General features: G+C 40.1%; 1 protein-coding gene across 4 annotated transcripts in view; it reads left to right on the forward strand.

The window, feature by feature from the left end:
- fbxl17 (F-box and leucine-rich repeat protein 17) overlaps nt 1–17959 on the forward strand; it is a 240534-nt gene that overhangs the window by 80590 nt on the left and 141985 nt on the right. For all 4 annotated transcript variants that reach the window (XM_031305466.2, XM_031305467.2, XM_031305468.2 and 1 more), the window contains exons 7-8: nt 3617–3724; nt 17158–17288. In XM_031305466.2, coding sequence (XP_031161326.1) covers nt 3617–3724; nt 17158–17288 — 239 coding nt within the window. The remainder of the gene's footprint in view (nt 1–3616; nt 3725–17157; nt 17289–17959) is intronic.

Consider the following 17959-nt stretch of genomic DNA (forward strand, 5'->3'; position numbering starts at 1 on the left):
GGCAATGTGAGACTATAGGAAGTCCAAAGGGATTCAAATTCATAAAGCTGAGCATGGCAAAAAATGGTACAAAGCATCAATGCCCTCCCCTGACTGAGAACACAACTTGAATTGAAAGAAATTCATTTCAGTTTTTGGGCAGAATAAAAGTAGTAACCTAAAACATTTTAGACAAAATGTCATACAGTAGATGGTACCACTGTCTTGTTCATTGCTGCTCAAAACTTATTTCCACTGCCTCAACTGTGACTGGTCACTTTCCTTTATGAACCATTTTGCACTTTACAAGCACTTTGGCTCCTTTGTGATAAGGTGAGAAACATACCTTTGAGCTTCACCAGAGTTATATGAAGGTGTTTTACCCAGATAAGCCATACTTGGTGAAAGATAAATGGACACCTTGTTCTTTCTTTTCGTGACTTCTCTTTCCTCTCGCTGTCTCACTGGGTATTCCATCTTTCTCTCCGACTCAGTAACCTTTAAGGTACACTTGAAGGGGGGAGGAAGGCAGTGAGACAGGGTGTAATAGAAAGACAGAGGGGGAGGCAACATTAGAGTGAGATATAGTAATAGTATAGTAATCAGTAAAGAGCAAGGCTTACAAGTAGTGGTGTGATCAGTGTTACTAGGTAGGGCGTCAAATGGATCTATGAACACACCAGGCTGTGGCTGAACAGAAGTGAGGCTTTTGTGTCCCTGGCAGTGTGACATCCACTAGCAGTGCAACTCTGTCTCTTGCATCAAAACCAAACAAATATATCAACCCAAATATGTAGCTCTAAAAGGAATAGGCTAAAGCATAGCACAACGTAACATTGGTGCGCTCATCACCTGTAACCAAAAACTATACGGAATATCATATCAGTCGTTACGTAAATACGGTGTTGCTCCTGTAATCTTAGTTTTGTAAACTTGTACGTGTATACCTGTATACTCTGTTGAAAGCTTTCATATTTAAGTCTTTGGTTGCAGGATCACCTTTTTAAGTCTGTAAACTGTCTTTCAAGTTTGTGCATTCAGTTCCCAGCTTGCAAGCTTCTACCTTCCATCTATCTTCATCACATCCTTTCTAGGGTTTATACATATTTAAACATTACATGTTGAAGTGTTCTTAACCTGGTTCTATAAAGCCAATATTGAGCTAGAATCTCAAAACCTCTCTTTTGTGATCAGTTTTCTTTACAAAGCTCTGTGTTCAAAATCTGGCCATCTTTTAAAGTGCTCATATTATGCTTTTTGGCTTTTCCCCTTTCCTTTATTGTGTTATATATCTTTTTTTGTGCATGTTATAGGTTGGTTAAGTGAAAAAGCCCAAAGTCCACCCCAAAGGGAGTTACCATATCCCACAGAAAACACTGTTCACGAACTGCTCCAAACAGCTCTATTGTAGTCCAGCCTTCACTTCGTGACGAACGTGCGTCACTTTGTAACACGTTATAATGCTCGCCTAGCTGCTAGTGTGGCACGCCCTCAAACCATGCTAGTTAAGCGGAGGCCCGAAGAGTTCAGATAGTTGTATCGCCATGTTCAGGAGACAGTGCAGACAAAAGAAAAGTATGAAAGACCAATTTGTTAACATTTAAATAACTTACTCTGAAACTAGCTCCAGTCTAGGTTGTACGGCTGAGCCAAAGCCATAGGTTACCGGCTGAAGTGGGTTTGTTTTGGATCATATGCTTGTCAGGCCCCGCCCTACTCTGCTTCTGACTGGCTAGTAGTCCTTACCTAGCTACTGCGCATGTGCGACTCCCAACAACGATGGAATAGAAGTGAGATGCCTCACTCGGTAGCTAAAACGGAGAGCTCAAAACAGGGTGAAAAGAGGAGTTGCAGCAATGTGCAGTACAACAAAAATGTGTTTTTTTGAAAATCAAACCATGTAAACCTATTCTAGTACAACCTCTAAATACAATTATGAACCTGAAAATGAGCATAATATGAGGTCTCTAACACATAATTTACAGGTACAAACCTAAATGTACAAGTTAAAAAAAATTTGATCATGAAAGCAAAACTGTTGTTCCAGGCACGGTTATTGAATTATGTAATACTCTATAAATCAATGGTTTAGCAACCATTACAATTTTAGACATCTGTCTTACTCTGATCTGTAACTGTACAACATTTCTGTTGTTGTACAGCTAAACACTACAACTCCAGTTTAACTGGCTAATGAATTATCTTGTCAATGTGCAGTAAATACAGCTCCTTAGGAGGAGCAGTGGTTGATACGCTGTTTGGAAACCTTCCTGCATTATGCCTAATGATTGTTAGACTGTTCAGAATCACCCTTTTGCATCGGAAACAGAAGAACGAATAAGGAAATCCAAAGTCCACCAACACAACTAGCACATATATAATTGCACATTTAAGATATTGAGTTTCACTTAGCTCTACAGAAATGCTTTCTAATTTAGTTGCATTTTGTACACTAAGTGTGTCTGAGAAAACAAGTGATTATGCCAGAATAGTTAATTTAGCTAGCTAATTATTGTTTTAATGTTACCTTAATGGTACATGGACATTGTTTACAATATGCCTCTTTTGTCTCCTTGTATTCAAGTGTTACTTCCGGATTTCTCTGCTCTCAGTATTTCATATTTAACATTACAACAGTAACGTTCAGGCATGTTAACATTCTTTCATTTACTGTTCAAAACATGTCAGAGGTAGATTTCAGTCCAAGTACACTTTGTCTTTTGACTTTTATTTTCAAATATGTTTAAATTGATAAGAAAAGGTTTTAATGCATCCATCACTATTTGATGTGCTTTTTCCATGTATTCAAATGTAATTAGTGCCTGACTTGCTTTTAGGGAATTTCATAAAAAAACATTGAAGATTTTGACAGGGATGCCTAAAAAAGGGATTTTTTGTTCTCTAATGTTCTTTCATGTTTGTTCTTTGTTTTCCCAGTTAATCACAGCTTAGAGTCCATTCTCTCTGTTCTGTCTCTCTTCTTCTTATGATCTTATTTTGTCTTTGTGATGGATAAAGACTTTGAGGATGCACTGAGGAGGCCTTCAGAGAAGGCAAACAATCTCCCACTTATTGTTGCAGTGTTGAGTGTGATGAGGTAGGCGAAGTAGCTATCAATGCCCACATTGATGACTACAGTGGAAGCTTGTGAAAATGTTCTGCTTCCCTATTGATCTCTGATCCATTATGAGCTGTTAGTAGACAGCTGGGTGAAGGATAGGGGATGGCCCATCCATCATAGGTCGACGCCCACGCTGCTTGGCAATTATGCTCTTTTAGCTGTTTTGTCCGTTATCCTCCTCCCGCTCCTCTCCTTCTGTGATCCTCCTTTTCTCTGCTGTTCGACAAACGCAAAACTCGCAAATTGCTGGCAAGTTCAGCTTTCCCCACAGCGAACTATCCAACCGAGGGAAAGAAAAACAGACTTTTAGATGTCTTTTCCTCATGAATGTCATGTATTGATCATGGAAATGTGAATGAGTGAAACATATTCAACCTGTGAATGAATTCAATCAAATTTGTATTATGCAGAAGGCCCCGAACCACTTCATGAATTATAGTTGCAACTATTTTAGCTATGGTTTCTTACCTGGGATACTAATGTAAACTCTCTTCTCCCTGCTGTTCTATTCTCCAGGTCACTGATCGGTCCGTGCGAGCGGTTGCAGAGCATTGTCCTGAGCTGCAGTTTGTTGGCTTCATGGGATGCCCGGTGACCTCTCAGGGAGTCATCCATCTCACTGCGGTAAGTATCACACACTGATGTTGTTCCTTGGACCTTCTTGACCATCTTGTGTTTACTTAAGGTAAAAGTGAAGATAGATCCTCCAGCACTGTTAAAAGGTTAATTTCAGTTTCAGTTTTTTTAAGTATTTACTTGTACCAGTAAATGTCAACAGAAGTTTTAGCGTGACTAAGGTTTTTTGTCTAATCCTGTTACCGTGGGCCAGCTCTCCACATTGCTGCCGGCCATGCATTGTCTCCAGGGGGTAAAATTAACTTTTGGAGAATAAACTCAGGATCTCGCTGTGTTTTTATCTCAGACTTAGTTTTGAAGTTATTTCGTGTTAACTTTTAAATCTCATGAAAGCCTAATGAGATGAATCCTAATAATACTCTGCTGCTGTTCTGACTACACCCTGCTGTTTGGATATTACCATGCTAATGAGAAGGGCTCCGTGGTTTTAAGATGTTCCGTGCCCTATAAACATGGACACACATGCACTCACACAGTGATTGCTTGGATTGAATTCACCAGGAAATACTGCACCTTGCTTCTCTTCTCATTTATTTCCTTTCCCAGCATAACATCCATCTAGAATGTGTATGTGTGCACCTATGTGTGAGTGTGTAGTACAATTCGATATGTGTTTGATGTACTTGGGTGTACACGCAAGTAGGAACATACCCTTGTGGGCTGCGTGCGCCCATTCCTCCTCAAATGCAATTACAGTTGTGTTAATAGGACTGAGACACTCGATGCCACGCTGCATTATTAGATTAAACAGCAGATTAATTTGTGCTCTTGGTTTTGGCCCCCTATCATCTCTGCAGCCTCCGCTGACCTTGGCCAGTGTGTTGTTGACAGACAGTAATGAAGCCAGCCAGTCATAACAGCATTAGCATACCTGGAGGTGGACGCGTACACATCCGCCCACACGCACAGTCGCACACCTCATTATTATTTATTACAGTATTAACCAAGGTGAAGTTTTAGGAGTTCAGATGAGCGAGTTAATTATTCTGATAATATTAATATATAATGTGTAATATATATATTAAAGCTGCAGTTTTGTTTCAACTAAAAAATAACTTGCTTTATTTTAAAATTGCGGCTATGAGTTTTAACAAGACAGATACCAGAGATGGATACGGAACCATATTTTCCATCTTGACCAACTTGACACAACAAAAATAACACACAGATGCATACACACATAAATGCTGCAGATATGACACAACTACACACACACACACACACACACACACACACACACGTAGATACTAGGGCTGCAACTAACGATTATTTTAATAATCGATTAATCTGTTGATTATTTTTTCGATTAATCGATGAATCGGATAAAAAAAAAAAAGCATTAATTTACATCAACTAAATACATACTTACATACTTGTTGTTTTAGTTAATAGTTGTGTAAAGGTAAGTAACCCAAAGAGCACACACACACACACACACACACACACACACACACACACACACACACACACACACACACACACACACACACACACACACGTTCACTTGAAGCTCATTCATTAAATTATTACCATCATTGTAGTAAGTGCGAGTTAAGTTCATTTGTACACCACATTTAAACACAGCTTAAGATGACCAAGTGCTATAAAATAACTTTAAAATGAAATTAAAAAGTACAACACACACAAATATATTTGTCAACAATAACTGATATGGGACAAAGCACAGAATATACATGACAATAGATTGAAAAATGAATGGGCCGAAAAAGGCGAGTGAATAAAAACGTGTCTTTAGTCCTGCTTTACTACTGTTATTAACGAGCTAACGCTAGCTTGTCATGCTAGTCAGCTGGATAACGAGTAAACACCACACCAGCACCACTGGAGGGACGTTACGTTCCTCACTTCAAAACGGAACAAAAGTAGGATTCTGTAGTGACTTTACCCTGCTGTTGAACTCCCTTCCTCCTCATCAAGGACTCCACCATGTTTACGTTTTAGGTGCTGAATCATCACCGTGGTGCGCCCGTGCCATGCCGTGTCGCTTTTGCTTATCTTGCAATTAACACGTTTTCGATTTATTTAGTGTGAATTCTCCCGCACCTTGGATGACTTAGGTCGTACTGATTTCTCTGCCTCCGCCATGTGTTTCAGAACAATGTTAAGGGTCTCTCCAGTCTCTCTCTGTATTTCCTCTACTCCGCTCTGCTCTTTTTTTTTCTTTCACTCCGCGCGGCACTCAACTCAATTGCTGTTATCTCCGCGACTGAGTGGCGTGTCGTGCGACACAACGAGTCGATAATGAAATTCGTTGCCAACTTTTTTAATAATCGAATTTTATCGATTTTATCGATTCGTTGTTGCAGCCCTAGTAGATACCAATTATGCATTTGTATAACACCTAACCTCTAATGCAATCCAATACAATAAATGTGAAGTTTTTGTTGACACTGTCATATAAGTGTTAAATTGTATTGTTTAGCATTGAGGTTAGCAGTGCAGTACAACCCCACCTTTAACTATGACCTCAATCATAAACATATAATTGAATATATACATGTAGTGTAAACTGTACAGGTGTTCTTAATAAAGTGGCCACTGAGTGTATTTGTAATACCTTCTTATAGAGCTATAGACCACCAACAAAATTACAATACAACAATGTCAAAGATGTGTTCAAGGTAGTTTGGAAACCATTACATAGTTTGTCTTCGAGAGAGCACTGATAAGTGTAAAGTTTCCCTTTCAGTAAATATTATATATTCACATCCTTAACACATCCAAATTCACTGATAAACAGAAACGGTTTAGAAACAAGATGCCCCAACTCTGGGGAGTAATTGCCTGTATCTTTGTCATGAGGGTATCACCACTGCCACGCCTCTTTAGAAGACTAGCGGCAGGTCCTGAGTGTATTGACGATTGTATGATGATGTATTTCAATGGGAGAAGTTACTGTGAACACAGATTAGTAAATCAGTAAATATAGGACCCATTTTTCACAAGCCACATATCTCCCAAACATTCTTGCACTCAAATGGCATTTTTCAGATGGAAAAATCAGGAAAAAATTAACTTTTGTCAAGACCTGTTTCTGTCTCAGCAACAAACTCGGGAGATCTGGCAACACGAATAGGCTAAAGTCAACCAACTGCATGAACGCCACCAATAACTTATTTTTGTATTGCTAAATATGGCTTTTAGCTTAGTAAATATCCAATGTTGGCAAAAGAAAATATGAATACATTATGCCATTATAACTTTTCATCCATCCTCAGGACGTTCACTACACCTACAAACAAGGCCACGCCCAATTGGGAGACAGGACATGTCTACCGTTTCATACCATTGGGGCAGCGGTAATGCACTATCTTTAGTTATAGAGAATCTTTGGTCAGAAGTGATACACCTGTAACCACACCCAACATTTACGTCACATTGTACTGACACACCCTGGTACGCTTCTACATTACTTAAGTTAAACTAAGTTAGATAAACTACTGGAGTTCAGCACAAACAAGATTATCAGGTTACTCTTTAAAGGATAAAAAATGTTAATGTTATGTGTTAAAGGTGCAGTAGGTAAGACTTATAAAACTATGTTTGAGTAGAACTACATGAAGCAGGTAATTTAAAAAAAAAATCCGGCTCCTCTGGCACCACCTACAGCCTGTAGTGTGATTTGCAAAAATCCACAGCTCCCTGTTCAGATGCACCAGTCAGGGCCAGGTGGGGGTGTCTAACTGCGTGTCAGTCACTGCTGACACACACTTAAAATCAGTGGAAAAATTCTAGGGCTGCAACTAATGATTATTTTAATAATTGATTAATCTATAGATTATTTTTTCGATTAATCGATGAATCGGATCAAAAAGCAAAAAAGCATTAATTTACATCAACTCAATACATACTTACATACATACTTGTTGTTTTAGTTAATAGTTGTGTAAAGGTAAGTAACGCAAAGAGCAGATACAGACAACACACACACACACACACACACACACACACACACACTTGAAGCTCATTCATTAAATTATTACCATCATTGTAGTAAGTGCGAGTTAAGTTCATTTGTAACCACATTTAAACACAGCTTAAGATGACCAAGTGCTATAAAAGAACTTTAAAATGAAATTAAAAAGTACAACACACACAAATATATTTGTCAACAATAACTGATATGGGACAAAGCACAGAATATATACATGACAATAGATTGAAAAATGAATGGGCCAAAAAATGCGAGTGAATAAAAACGTGTCTTTAGTCTTGCGAATTATACCACCCCTGCTTTACTACTGTTATTAACGAGCTAACACTAGCTTGTCATGCTGGATAACGAGTAAACACCACACCAGCACCAGAAGAGGGACGTTACGTTCCTCACTTCAAAACGAAACAAAAGTAGGATTCTGTAGTGACTTTACCCTGCTGTTGAACTCCCTTCCTCCTCATCAAGGACTCCAACATGTTTACGTTTTAGGTGCTGAATCATCACCGTGGTGCGCCCGTGCCATGCCGTGTCGCTTGTGCTTATTTTGCAATTAACACGTTTTGGATTTATTTAGTGTGAAATGCTCCCGCACCTTGGATGACTTAGGTCGTACTGATTTCTCTGCCTCCGCCATGTGTTTCAGAACAACGTTACGGGTCTCTCCGGTCTCTCTCCGTATTTCCTCTACCCCCTCTCTGCTCTTTTTTCTTTTCTTTCGCGCTGCGCTGCTCTGCGCTGCTCTGCGCTGCTCCGCTCTGCGCTGCTCCGCTCTGCGCTCAACTCAATTTATTTTTTTTATCTCCGCGACTGAGCATATTGATACAACGAATCGATAATGAAATTCGTTGCCAACTTTTTTAATAATCAAATTTTATCGATTTTGTCGATTCGTTGTTGCAGCCCTAAAAAATTCCCATATCAGTCGGGCTATCCATTACACCAATCTTTCACTGAGGGAGCATCTTCCGAAATGCTTCAGCTGCTAATACAAATGCAAGTACACTGAAGGGGTGAAAACTGTTTAAAACTGATTATTTCTGAAGATAGTTGATAATGATTTATGAATCTTTATGAGGCAGAAATGTTTAAAGGATAATATTTTAACCACATTCATTTTGTCTGTACAGATTTAGAGTCAAATCATATCTGTTAGTTTCTGTCATTTCAGCCATGATTTCTGAGAGTCCCTCCCTGCCTCTGTCTCTCTACTTCCTCTCTCCTTCCCTTATAATCTCTGACAGTAATTATCTCGTTTAGCAGTTGATTCCTCCTCTCATTCATTCCCACTTGGTCCCATCCAGTGTCGATTGAAAATCATATTCTCGCGTTTAGAATCGTTGCATTTCTGATGACTCCGTGGACCTGCATGCGATTTCAGGACTGCAGTGCTCCTTGCTTGTTCGATTATCACACACTCCCTCCCACTTCTTTTCTTCCTCGATTTCTCTCTCTCTCTCTCTCTCTCTGATAATCTTCCCAACCTCCTCACTTGCTATTCACCTATCACCAGAAAAAAACTAGAGAAAATCCATTACTTTTATTAACTTCTCTCATACACACTCATTTCAGATTAATATTTTTTCATACCGACCTCACAAATTAGTGTGTGAGGAAATCAATTCAAATTGTATTTTCTTAATCAAGTGAGCTGATGGTTGAAATAGGCCACCCATGGTGCCGAGCTCGATGCAGATGGTCTGTAGAGTAACTGTAAAGCTGTGGCATTTATGCTCCTCTAATGGCTTTTCAGTGTTTCAGTCCTACAGGAGCTGTGTGGTTCCTCTGTGATGTGCAACACAACTCAATATTTGTAGCCAGGTGCCGTTTGCTAATCATCATCTTGTTAGTGACTAAAAGGCAAAATCAAGATTTCTGCTGGCTGGCTGAAAGAATAAAGCCAGCCAGAAACAATCTTTCTAACACTTTCCTTACTTGTTGGAAATCAAACATTACACACGGCTTTAAATGTCAAAACAAAAACTGAGATGATTTTAAGCTCAAACATGTCTCTGATGTGGGCTTTTATGTTGCTGTGCCAGGGATTTTATTTATGGTGTTGAGATTGAAGCTCAAAGCTAGCTCAAAGCTATCTTGACATTAACAATAGTTTTATTGATAAGGCTTGTCACAAGGCTGTGTAATGGATACAAAACAAGTTGGGGTGGAGGCTTTGTGTGTGTCCCAGAGCTTTCAGTGATTTGGCGCTCTCTCTCAGCAGCTAATTTGAGAACTTTATGTGTTTTCTTGTGGATGAGATTATCCTTTAGTCATGCCTGTGACAAGCCAAATACTGTAGGTGGAAGTGGCGCTGGCCGTTATTTAAAGGTTGGAAGGCTTCACTCTGCCAGCTTGAGTGTAAGATGTGTGTGTGTGTTTGTGTCTTTAAAGAAATGGACTTTGTGTATTTTAGAAGGGGACAACATACTGTACTGTATTTTCTGTGCTCTCCCTCTGCTTCTCAGGCATCCTCGATCACACCAACAGAGTCATTATCCATCTCTTTGAACAGTGTTACCTGTTTACATCTCTTTCTCTGTCCAGTCTCTTTCTGCTCTTGGTCATTGTCACTCTCTCTATGTATCTCTTTTTCCTTCTCTTTTACTCGTGTGTTATTTTTCTCTCTCTATCTCTCTCTTTCTCTCTCACACCCTCTTCTCTCTCCATCTTCCTGTCAAGCGGTGCTCTTTTCTTCTGGTAGTGATTAAGTCCAAGGTCGGCTCTATCAGGGAGCCAGTGTTTGAGAGCAGCTCTGGGTGCCAGAGAGCCTTCATTCCCCAAGCCTTAGATGTCCCACTGATGGCTTCCCTTTGCTTGTCATGCCTACCCACAATGCCCCTCCTCATACATCAGCCTATCGCTGCCCTAAGACACTGTGGGCCTCAAAATGCCTTTTTTGTGTGTACAAGTTCCCACCCTCGGGAGAGAGAGAGGGAGAGAGAGAGAGAGAGAGAGAGAGAGAGAGAGAGAGAGAGAGAGAGAGAGAGAGAGAGAGAGAGAGAGAGAGGGGCCAAAGACATAACAAATGGAGAGACTGTTGAAGTATGTGTCAGAGATGAAAAGAGGTATATTTGGAGACTGTAATAGCTATGTGTTGTCTCTCTGAAGTGCAGAACTTGGATGTTTCTGGTCTTAATTTTAGGTCTTGTAGATTAATTCAGCCGTGCCGCTTCAGTGCTTTTGTTGTTCTTCTCCAGAAAAAAGTTAGGACCTTTGATAAATGCTCTCTAAATTTGACAGAATTGGGCCGTGGGTAATACCTCATTCTCTCTGTGTGTGTATGAGCAAATAAAACAGTCTGGTTTATGACAGGGAAGCTATTTAATTCCATAACCAGAATCATATGGCCTATCCATCCTGGTGGCTCAGTGAAGCAGCATGTACTCGCAACATCTTAAAATTTGGCTCACAACCTTTAAAGAAAAGGAAAAAAAAAGTGAAAAACATAAGAAGTGTTATTTATTTTTTCCAAATTGCCATGACCACAGGTTGGTAAAGAGGTTTTAAAGTGGTTACACACAAAAGGTTAAGATACAGGTCTTCACCCACTGTCACCTCCACACCTTCCACTCCACCACTCCCTCCCCATGTAGGATGAGTGGTGTCTGGCTTTGCTGTAGTCTGCTGGCCCCTTATCTCCTCCCTCTGACTGGAGCACAGAAAATACATAATCACAGTGCCCTGTATCAAACTGATAACCCCCAACACAAACCAGAGAAGTGTGTGTGTGTGCGTGTGTGTGTGTGTGTGTGCATGTGCGTATACCTTTTCCTATGTACAAATGTGTGTGTGACTGTGTACTTGTCCATGTGCATTGTGTCTCAGGGGTGCTGGAGCGGATAAAGGGGAAACGAAGGAGCAAAGGGGATTTGGAGGAAGAAAGGTAATGGGGTTGTGGGGGTCTCAAAATGAGTCAAAATTGTAATAATAATTTTCTCTCACTGCTGTATGAAGGAGATTGGGGGATTTATGAATATAATGAGCAGAGAAGAGCCTAAGGATGATGTGTGTCTCCTGCAAGAGTAATTGAAGAATATTTCATTTGGCTCTAAGACTTTTAACCCAGAGACAGACAGAGATAGAGAGGTTTTTGACCTCTGGGGTGGGGGATATCATGTCTCATTATGGGCCCAACTAGTGCCACTGTACTGTGACTGTCATCCAGTGCCGTCAGACTGGCTCGTGCTTGTGTATGTGAGTGTGTATGTGCGTGCCTATGCGGTCATTCGGCTTAGAGCGCCAACGCTCTCTCTATCTCGTCGAGCCTTTCCTCACCACTGAGTTTGTTATCAACACCAACACATGCAGGATTAGCGACTGTAAGGGAGAAAGGGAGAGAGAAAAAGGGGGTAGGAGAGGGAAAATAAGTGATAGACAGTAGATGGGCACAAGACAGATAAAGAGAGTTAACCACACGCATGCAAACACACACACACACACACACACACACACACACACACACACACACACACACACACACACACACACACACACACACACACACACAGAGGGATCAGCTCACTGGTCCATGACTGATGCAGACAATGTATTTGTGATACCAGACCCATGGCCTTTCCAGTTTTTGCCTCAGTCCTTGTTCAAATATTCATATCACTCTGTCTGCACAGGCCTCTACATATTTATGTGTGTTTATGTTTTTCTGGGAGGGGGAGGGGTTAGCGTGTGATTTAGGCTTACCGCAGAGGGATTGTCTCGACACAGCTTTCTCCTGTCTGACTGAATTGTCTGGGATGCTCCGATATGAAAAAAAAAAAAAGTGTGTATGCATGAGTGCGCACTTGTGTTCACCTAGTGACACTGCTGCCATCCATCTCACCTTTTCGCCCCCGCCTCATCACGTCTCACACAGTCTCTAACACATGCGGACAGCTGAGCAAAATGTGTCAGGGCCACAATGCCACCTCAACAACATCCTGTGACTTTGACTTCTTGCTCAGGACTTTGAATACTACTTCAAAGTCTAAACTTCTACCTGCATTGTTTAGAGGATTTAAGCTTGTCTCTACTCATCTTTGCCGGTCTGAGAATGGAAAGTTTCCACCGTTGCGGCTGTTATTTCTTGCATGCATGTTTCTTTTTTTGTGTGTGTGAATCTATATGCATTTCCCACAGTAGGACATATATTTTCATTGACTAAACTCACATACTAAATGTCAAAGTGGTTATAAATTAACTACAGCAGCAATGAAATAGCAGCTCATATTTTCCAAACCCAATATGTTCACTATTTATGAGTAAAATAATGCTCGCTCTGTCTGTGCTTTTTACATATCATCTAGCTGCTTGTCAGCCGGGACACTGAGGTTGAAGCCATGAACTCACGCTGCTTTGTGCCAGCGTTCAAACCATGACATCATATCCTCTGCATGGAGTCCACCAGGCCTCAACTTCCTGCTTGGCATCATGATGCTTGACGTTGTGCAAATAAATTAAGTAATAGGCAGGTAGTTATAGCTCTGTAGTCTGGCAGAGCATAAACAGGTAGACACACACTCGCCCACCGTGTGCCAGACTGTGACATACACTAATGTAATAAAGTGTCAAATCAACCTCTCCAAATATTGAACTCCAGCCTATGCTGAAGGAAAATGTACCTTTGAAATAGAAAGTTATTTTTCTTAAATTTAAAGTGGCGTTTTGTGTTTGACCTCTGACTCACGCTCTCATTTTTCCTGTTTGAGAGAGGCTTGTAATTGAAGCAGGTGGGAGCCAAGCTGCATGGAGCTCACAGATCTCCTGTGGTCATGTGGACTGAATTAATAATAACAGAAATGTCGTGCTACACCCACTTCTCAGACAAGTGCTGTTTGCTTATCCAGCTCTTGTAAAAGCTGAAGTAATTGCTTTTCTCTTATCTTTGCATAAGGAGTTATGTGTTCTATATTTGAATTGATTTGAGTGGTCATCTATAAACCGAGATTCACATCCAATTGAGTTATTTTGTGAAGTTGAATAAGTCATTTACTGCTCTATGTTTTGGGTTTTTCAGGCAGAATTGAACATTTGAATAAGAAATAGAAGGTTGATTTTAAAACCTTATCAAATGCATTTTAGGACAGGTTCATTGATTTACTAGTGGTTAAGAAGTTTACAATTATGACTTTTATTTTTCATGATTAATTTAAAATTTCTAAATTAGCACTATTATTTTACTATTATTTTGTTTAGTTTGTCGTGCATGTTTTAGTTAGTGATGGAAGAAGCCTTCAGATCATTTACTAATTAAAAGTAGCATTAAAACACAATGATAATACTTTATTACAAGTCAAAATGCGGCATCCTAAATCTTGCTTGAGTAGACGAAGTACAGGAGTATTAGCAACAAAATGTACTTAAAATAGAAGTAGAGAGAGTGTGTTAATATTAAAATATTAGGTCATTATTATTGGTGAATTAACATGTAAGTACTTTGTACAATGTCTTATGTGGAGCCAATTATTACTGCTTCATATACTGTTGGGTAGTTTAATTTACAACAAAGCATCATATGAACTGATTATATGTTTTGTCTGTAAAATTTCAATCTGAAAAGTAACTAGTAATTATAGCTGTGAAATAAATTGAGTGGCATAAAAAGTAAAATATTTCCACGTAGTAAAGTACTTGACTTAATATACATATATACTTTCCACCACTATTGTGCATGTGAACATATATAACAAATAGTCGTTGGAATAGTCATATAATCAGCCTTAATTTCGGTGCCATGCATGTGTGTTCACGGGCGGGGATGACACGCTGGCCTCAGAGTAGCTGGATTCTGCAGGTTTCAGTGTTTTTATGAACAGCATGAATAATTATCCAGGTGTAGCTGCCAACTCAGAGGAGACGAGACAAACTCTGCCTGGTTACAGACCTCCGCCAACGAGGAGAAAAACCTGCTGAACCCCTCACCAAATCCCCTGCGCTCTATTCGGTTGCTCTTTTTCTCTCTCATTTGCTCTCGTCACTTTTCACCTCTCTTTTCCTTCGGTTTCCGTTTCTCTCTTCCTTTCTCTCTCTGTGCTGTGTGAATCACTCGCTTTGTCTTCCTCTCTGTCTGAAGCTTTCATGCTACCTCCTCCTCATTTCTTTCCATTTATTTTTCTTTTCGTGCCTATTTATACTTGGATCGCAGAAATACACAAGCAGAAAATAAGCTCTATTATAAGTGGAAATGATTAAATAAGATTGGAAGCTTTAAACCCTTTTTACCTATGAGTCAAATTATGATAATCTGTCAACTAAGAGAAAACAAACACTGCCACTGTGGCCTGTCACATTCTGGAGGTGTGACTAATTACTGAGAGCATGGTTTTTGTGTGACTTTTCATTTCAGGGATTTGGGGGATATTTTTCTTTCAGGAGATGGCTGCTAAACTGTGGAATTTATTTTCTCTACAGTGTTTTTTCTACAGATGGATTAACAAAGTTACAATCTCAGCCGTGACTCTGCCTCTTCCCTTTCATGCAGACATCTGCTACATTTCCAAATTGTCTTCAACCTAGCTACATTCTCAGCCAATGAAAACTCACACTGGTTGGCCTGGTTTCTCATTGGGTTATCCACATCAATGAAACTGTTAGAATTGGTTGTAGTAGAAATTCTACTATAGCAGGCATAAGCAGTTTTGAAGATTTGGAGAACAAGTACTACTTTTGATGTTGGGGCTTCTGAAATTTACTCCAGGCTCAATACCCATAAAAACTGAATGCAAATCTGTGTGTGTGTGTGTGTGTGTGTGTGTGTGTGTGTGTGTGTGTGTGTGTGTGTGTGTGTGTGTGTGTGTGTGTGTGACACAGACAGACAGACAGACCAGCACACACAGATCAGCCAAATTCTGCATGAATAATTGAGCACTTCGATCCAACACTGGCCACAGGAGCAAATGACAGTTTGCGTAAGCGTGTGTGTATGCGTGGGGTTTATGTGTGTTTTCGTGCACATGTGTGAGCATCTGCTTGCTCTGTTAATTCACACAGTTAAGGGTTTCCCCCCCTTCATTAAATACCATTTTATCATGTCAGTTTAGCTGTCCCTGACAAACACTGCTGCATCCTTCACCCGTCTTTGCACACACAAGGTGTTTGTTTATTTCATTAGTAAGTATATATATTCACAGTATAGGTGTGCATATACCATAGACAGACACCACAGACCTGTTTCATGTTTATTTCATGCCTAAGCAGACCTTTTATCACAAGAGGTGTGGATCCATTTTGAGGAGTGACAAAACAGCCACAGGCTACATACAGTACATAGTAACAGAGAGAGAGACAAATGGAGCATATACACAGATGTAAAAGTTTTGAAATATAATATAATACCTTCAGCACAGTGCAGCATCACACACTCACCAGTGTTTGTTTACAGTCGGTGTGTGCGTTTCTGTGTTTTGAATCTCAGTATGTGGGGACAGGGAAGAGTGTTTACATGTGTGCTTACTTCACCCAGCGAGCTTCGGTCCTTATCCATTCCCCCCAGGTGTCTTCATTGTGGTAGGTATATGTCATGCCTATGGAGCTGACAACAGCACTCCGTGATCTTAACACCAACTGTAAGCTTGTTTTCTCTTTAGCCTTGGCCCTGACATTTACCTCCTGGCCTCCCTCGCGGCTGGCCGGAATATCATTCCTCTGTTATCCTGCATCCCTGGTGTGTGAGTGTGAGAGTGTACAGTACAGTATGTGTGTGCATGCATGCACCTGTGCCTTAAATAGTTTTGAGTATGTATCAAAGAAAATACACCTGTGCTGTGACTTCAAAAGCCTTTGGTAAATTCAGCTATCAGGTACGCTTGTTGAACAGTGTGTCAGTGTGGTTTCTAAGAGTGTGTCAGGAAGTAGATATTTTGACTGGAGGATTAATCTAAACCCCTTCTTATAAAGTATTCAGATCGGAAAGAGGGTCGGAGAGATGAAAGGAAAAGGGAAAGCGAATGCTCATATTGGCTCATAACCCCTCACACCAGGCATGCAGACACAGAATGATAAACAGTAACAGCAAGCAATCATTTCTCTGCCTTGTTAGGTTTTATTCAGCATGTATGCTATTTTTCAGTACATGTGACAGTATACAAGTTTACTCAGTGTGTAGAGAGATGTTTTCCACATTCCCACCGTCCATGTAATTCAGCAGGCGTGTATACCATACAGTACATGCCTACACCAAATATTTATCTTCCTGTAGCTTCCTTTTTTGCACTGCTCATAGTAACAAATCTACTGCGGGTTCCCTCATGAACAGACATATGCATATCTGTATACCGTTCTTCCTATAATAATAAAAAACTACTAACAAAATGCGGTGACATTATTTTTGACTAGAAATAGGGATGACTACATGTGGTTTAGTCACTTTAAATGGGTGCGCTGTTATTAGGTTGTCTGTGCTGCACAGATAGCTATTTGTGTGAATTTGACATGATTAAATCATCTTTATGTCTTTGTGGGTTGTCTCTTGTAGCTACGGAACCTGAGTGTCCTTGACCTGCGGCACATCTCGGAGCTCAACAATGAGACGGTGATGGAGGTGGTGAGGAAATGTCGCAACCTCAGTTCCCTCAACCTCTGCCTCAACTGGAGCATCAACGACAGGTATGTCAAGTCAAGTCTAGTCTATTTGTATAGACCAGTACCACATGCAATGATGCTCAGTGGGCATTGCTGGCCCACTATGTAACAATCACTGACCTAGCCCAGGCTGTCTAACATGATAAGAAAAACTCCTAAAATAATTAGCATCGTGGATGGAAGAACTTTAAGAAATCTTGAGAGAGGCAACTCAATGAGAGACCTCCCTCCTTGGACAGCAAGGTTTGCAATAAGAGCCTTAGAAAAAAGACAATTACAAACAAATTACAACAGTAACTGTTAGTATAAGGTTTTAGTTTTATAATCCAAGAGTAGTAGTATGATAAATCCAATACTAATATTTTTGCTTATACTTGAAAATAAATACAAAAGATTAGTCATTTGACTAATGGCTCTTTAGGGTCTTAGTTAGCAAGACATCTTTCATTGATTCGTCATATTTCATGAGGTTTCACGGGGAGCTGTTATTGATTATGTGATTATTATTATTATTATATTATTGTGATTAATAGTCACTTCTCGGCAGTAATCACGAATTTGCCTTTGTTTTTTAGTGAGCACTGGATCTTGAGATCCCTCTGCATCACTTCTTTAAAGTCACCCCGCGGAGTTTTTGACCACTTGAATTCAACATATTTAGGCCTCAAGGACGAGTGATTTGAGGGGAGAAGCAG

The sequence above is a fragment of the Sander lucioperca genome, chromosome 2 (genome assembly GCF_008315115.2).
Source record: "Sander lucioperca isolate FBNREF2018 chromosome 2, SLUC_FBN_1.2, whole genome shotgun sequence".
Classification (NCBI taxonomy): Eukaryota; Metazoa; Chordata; class Actinopteri; order Perciformes; family Percidae; genus Sander; species Sander lucioperca.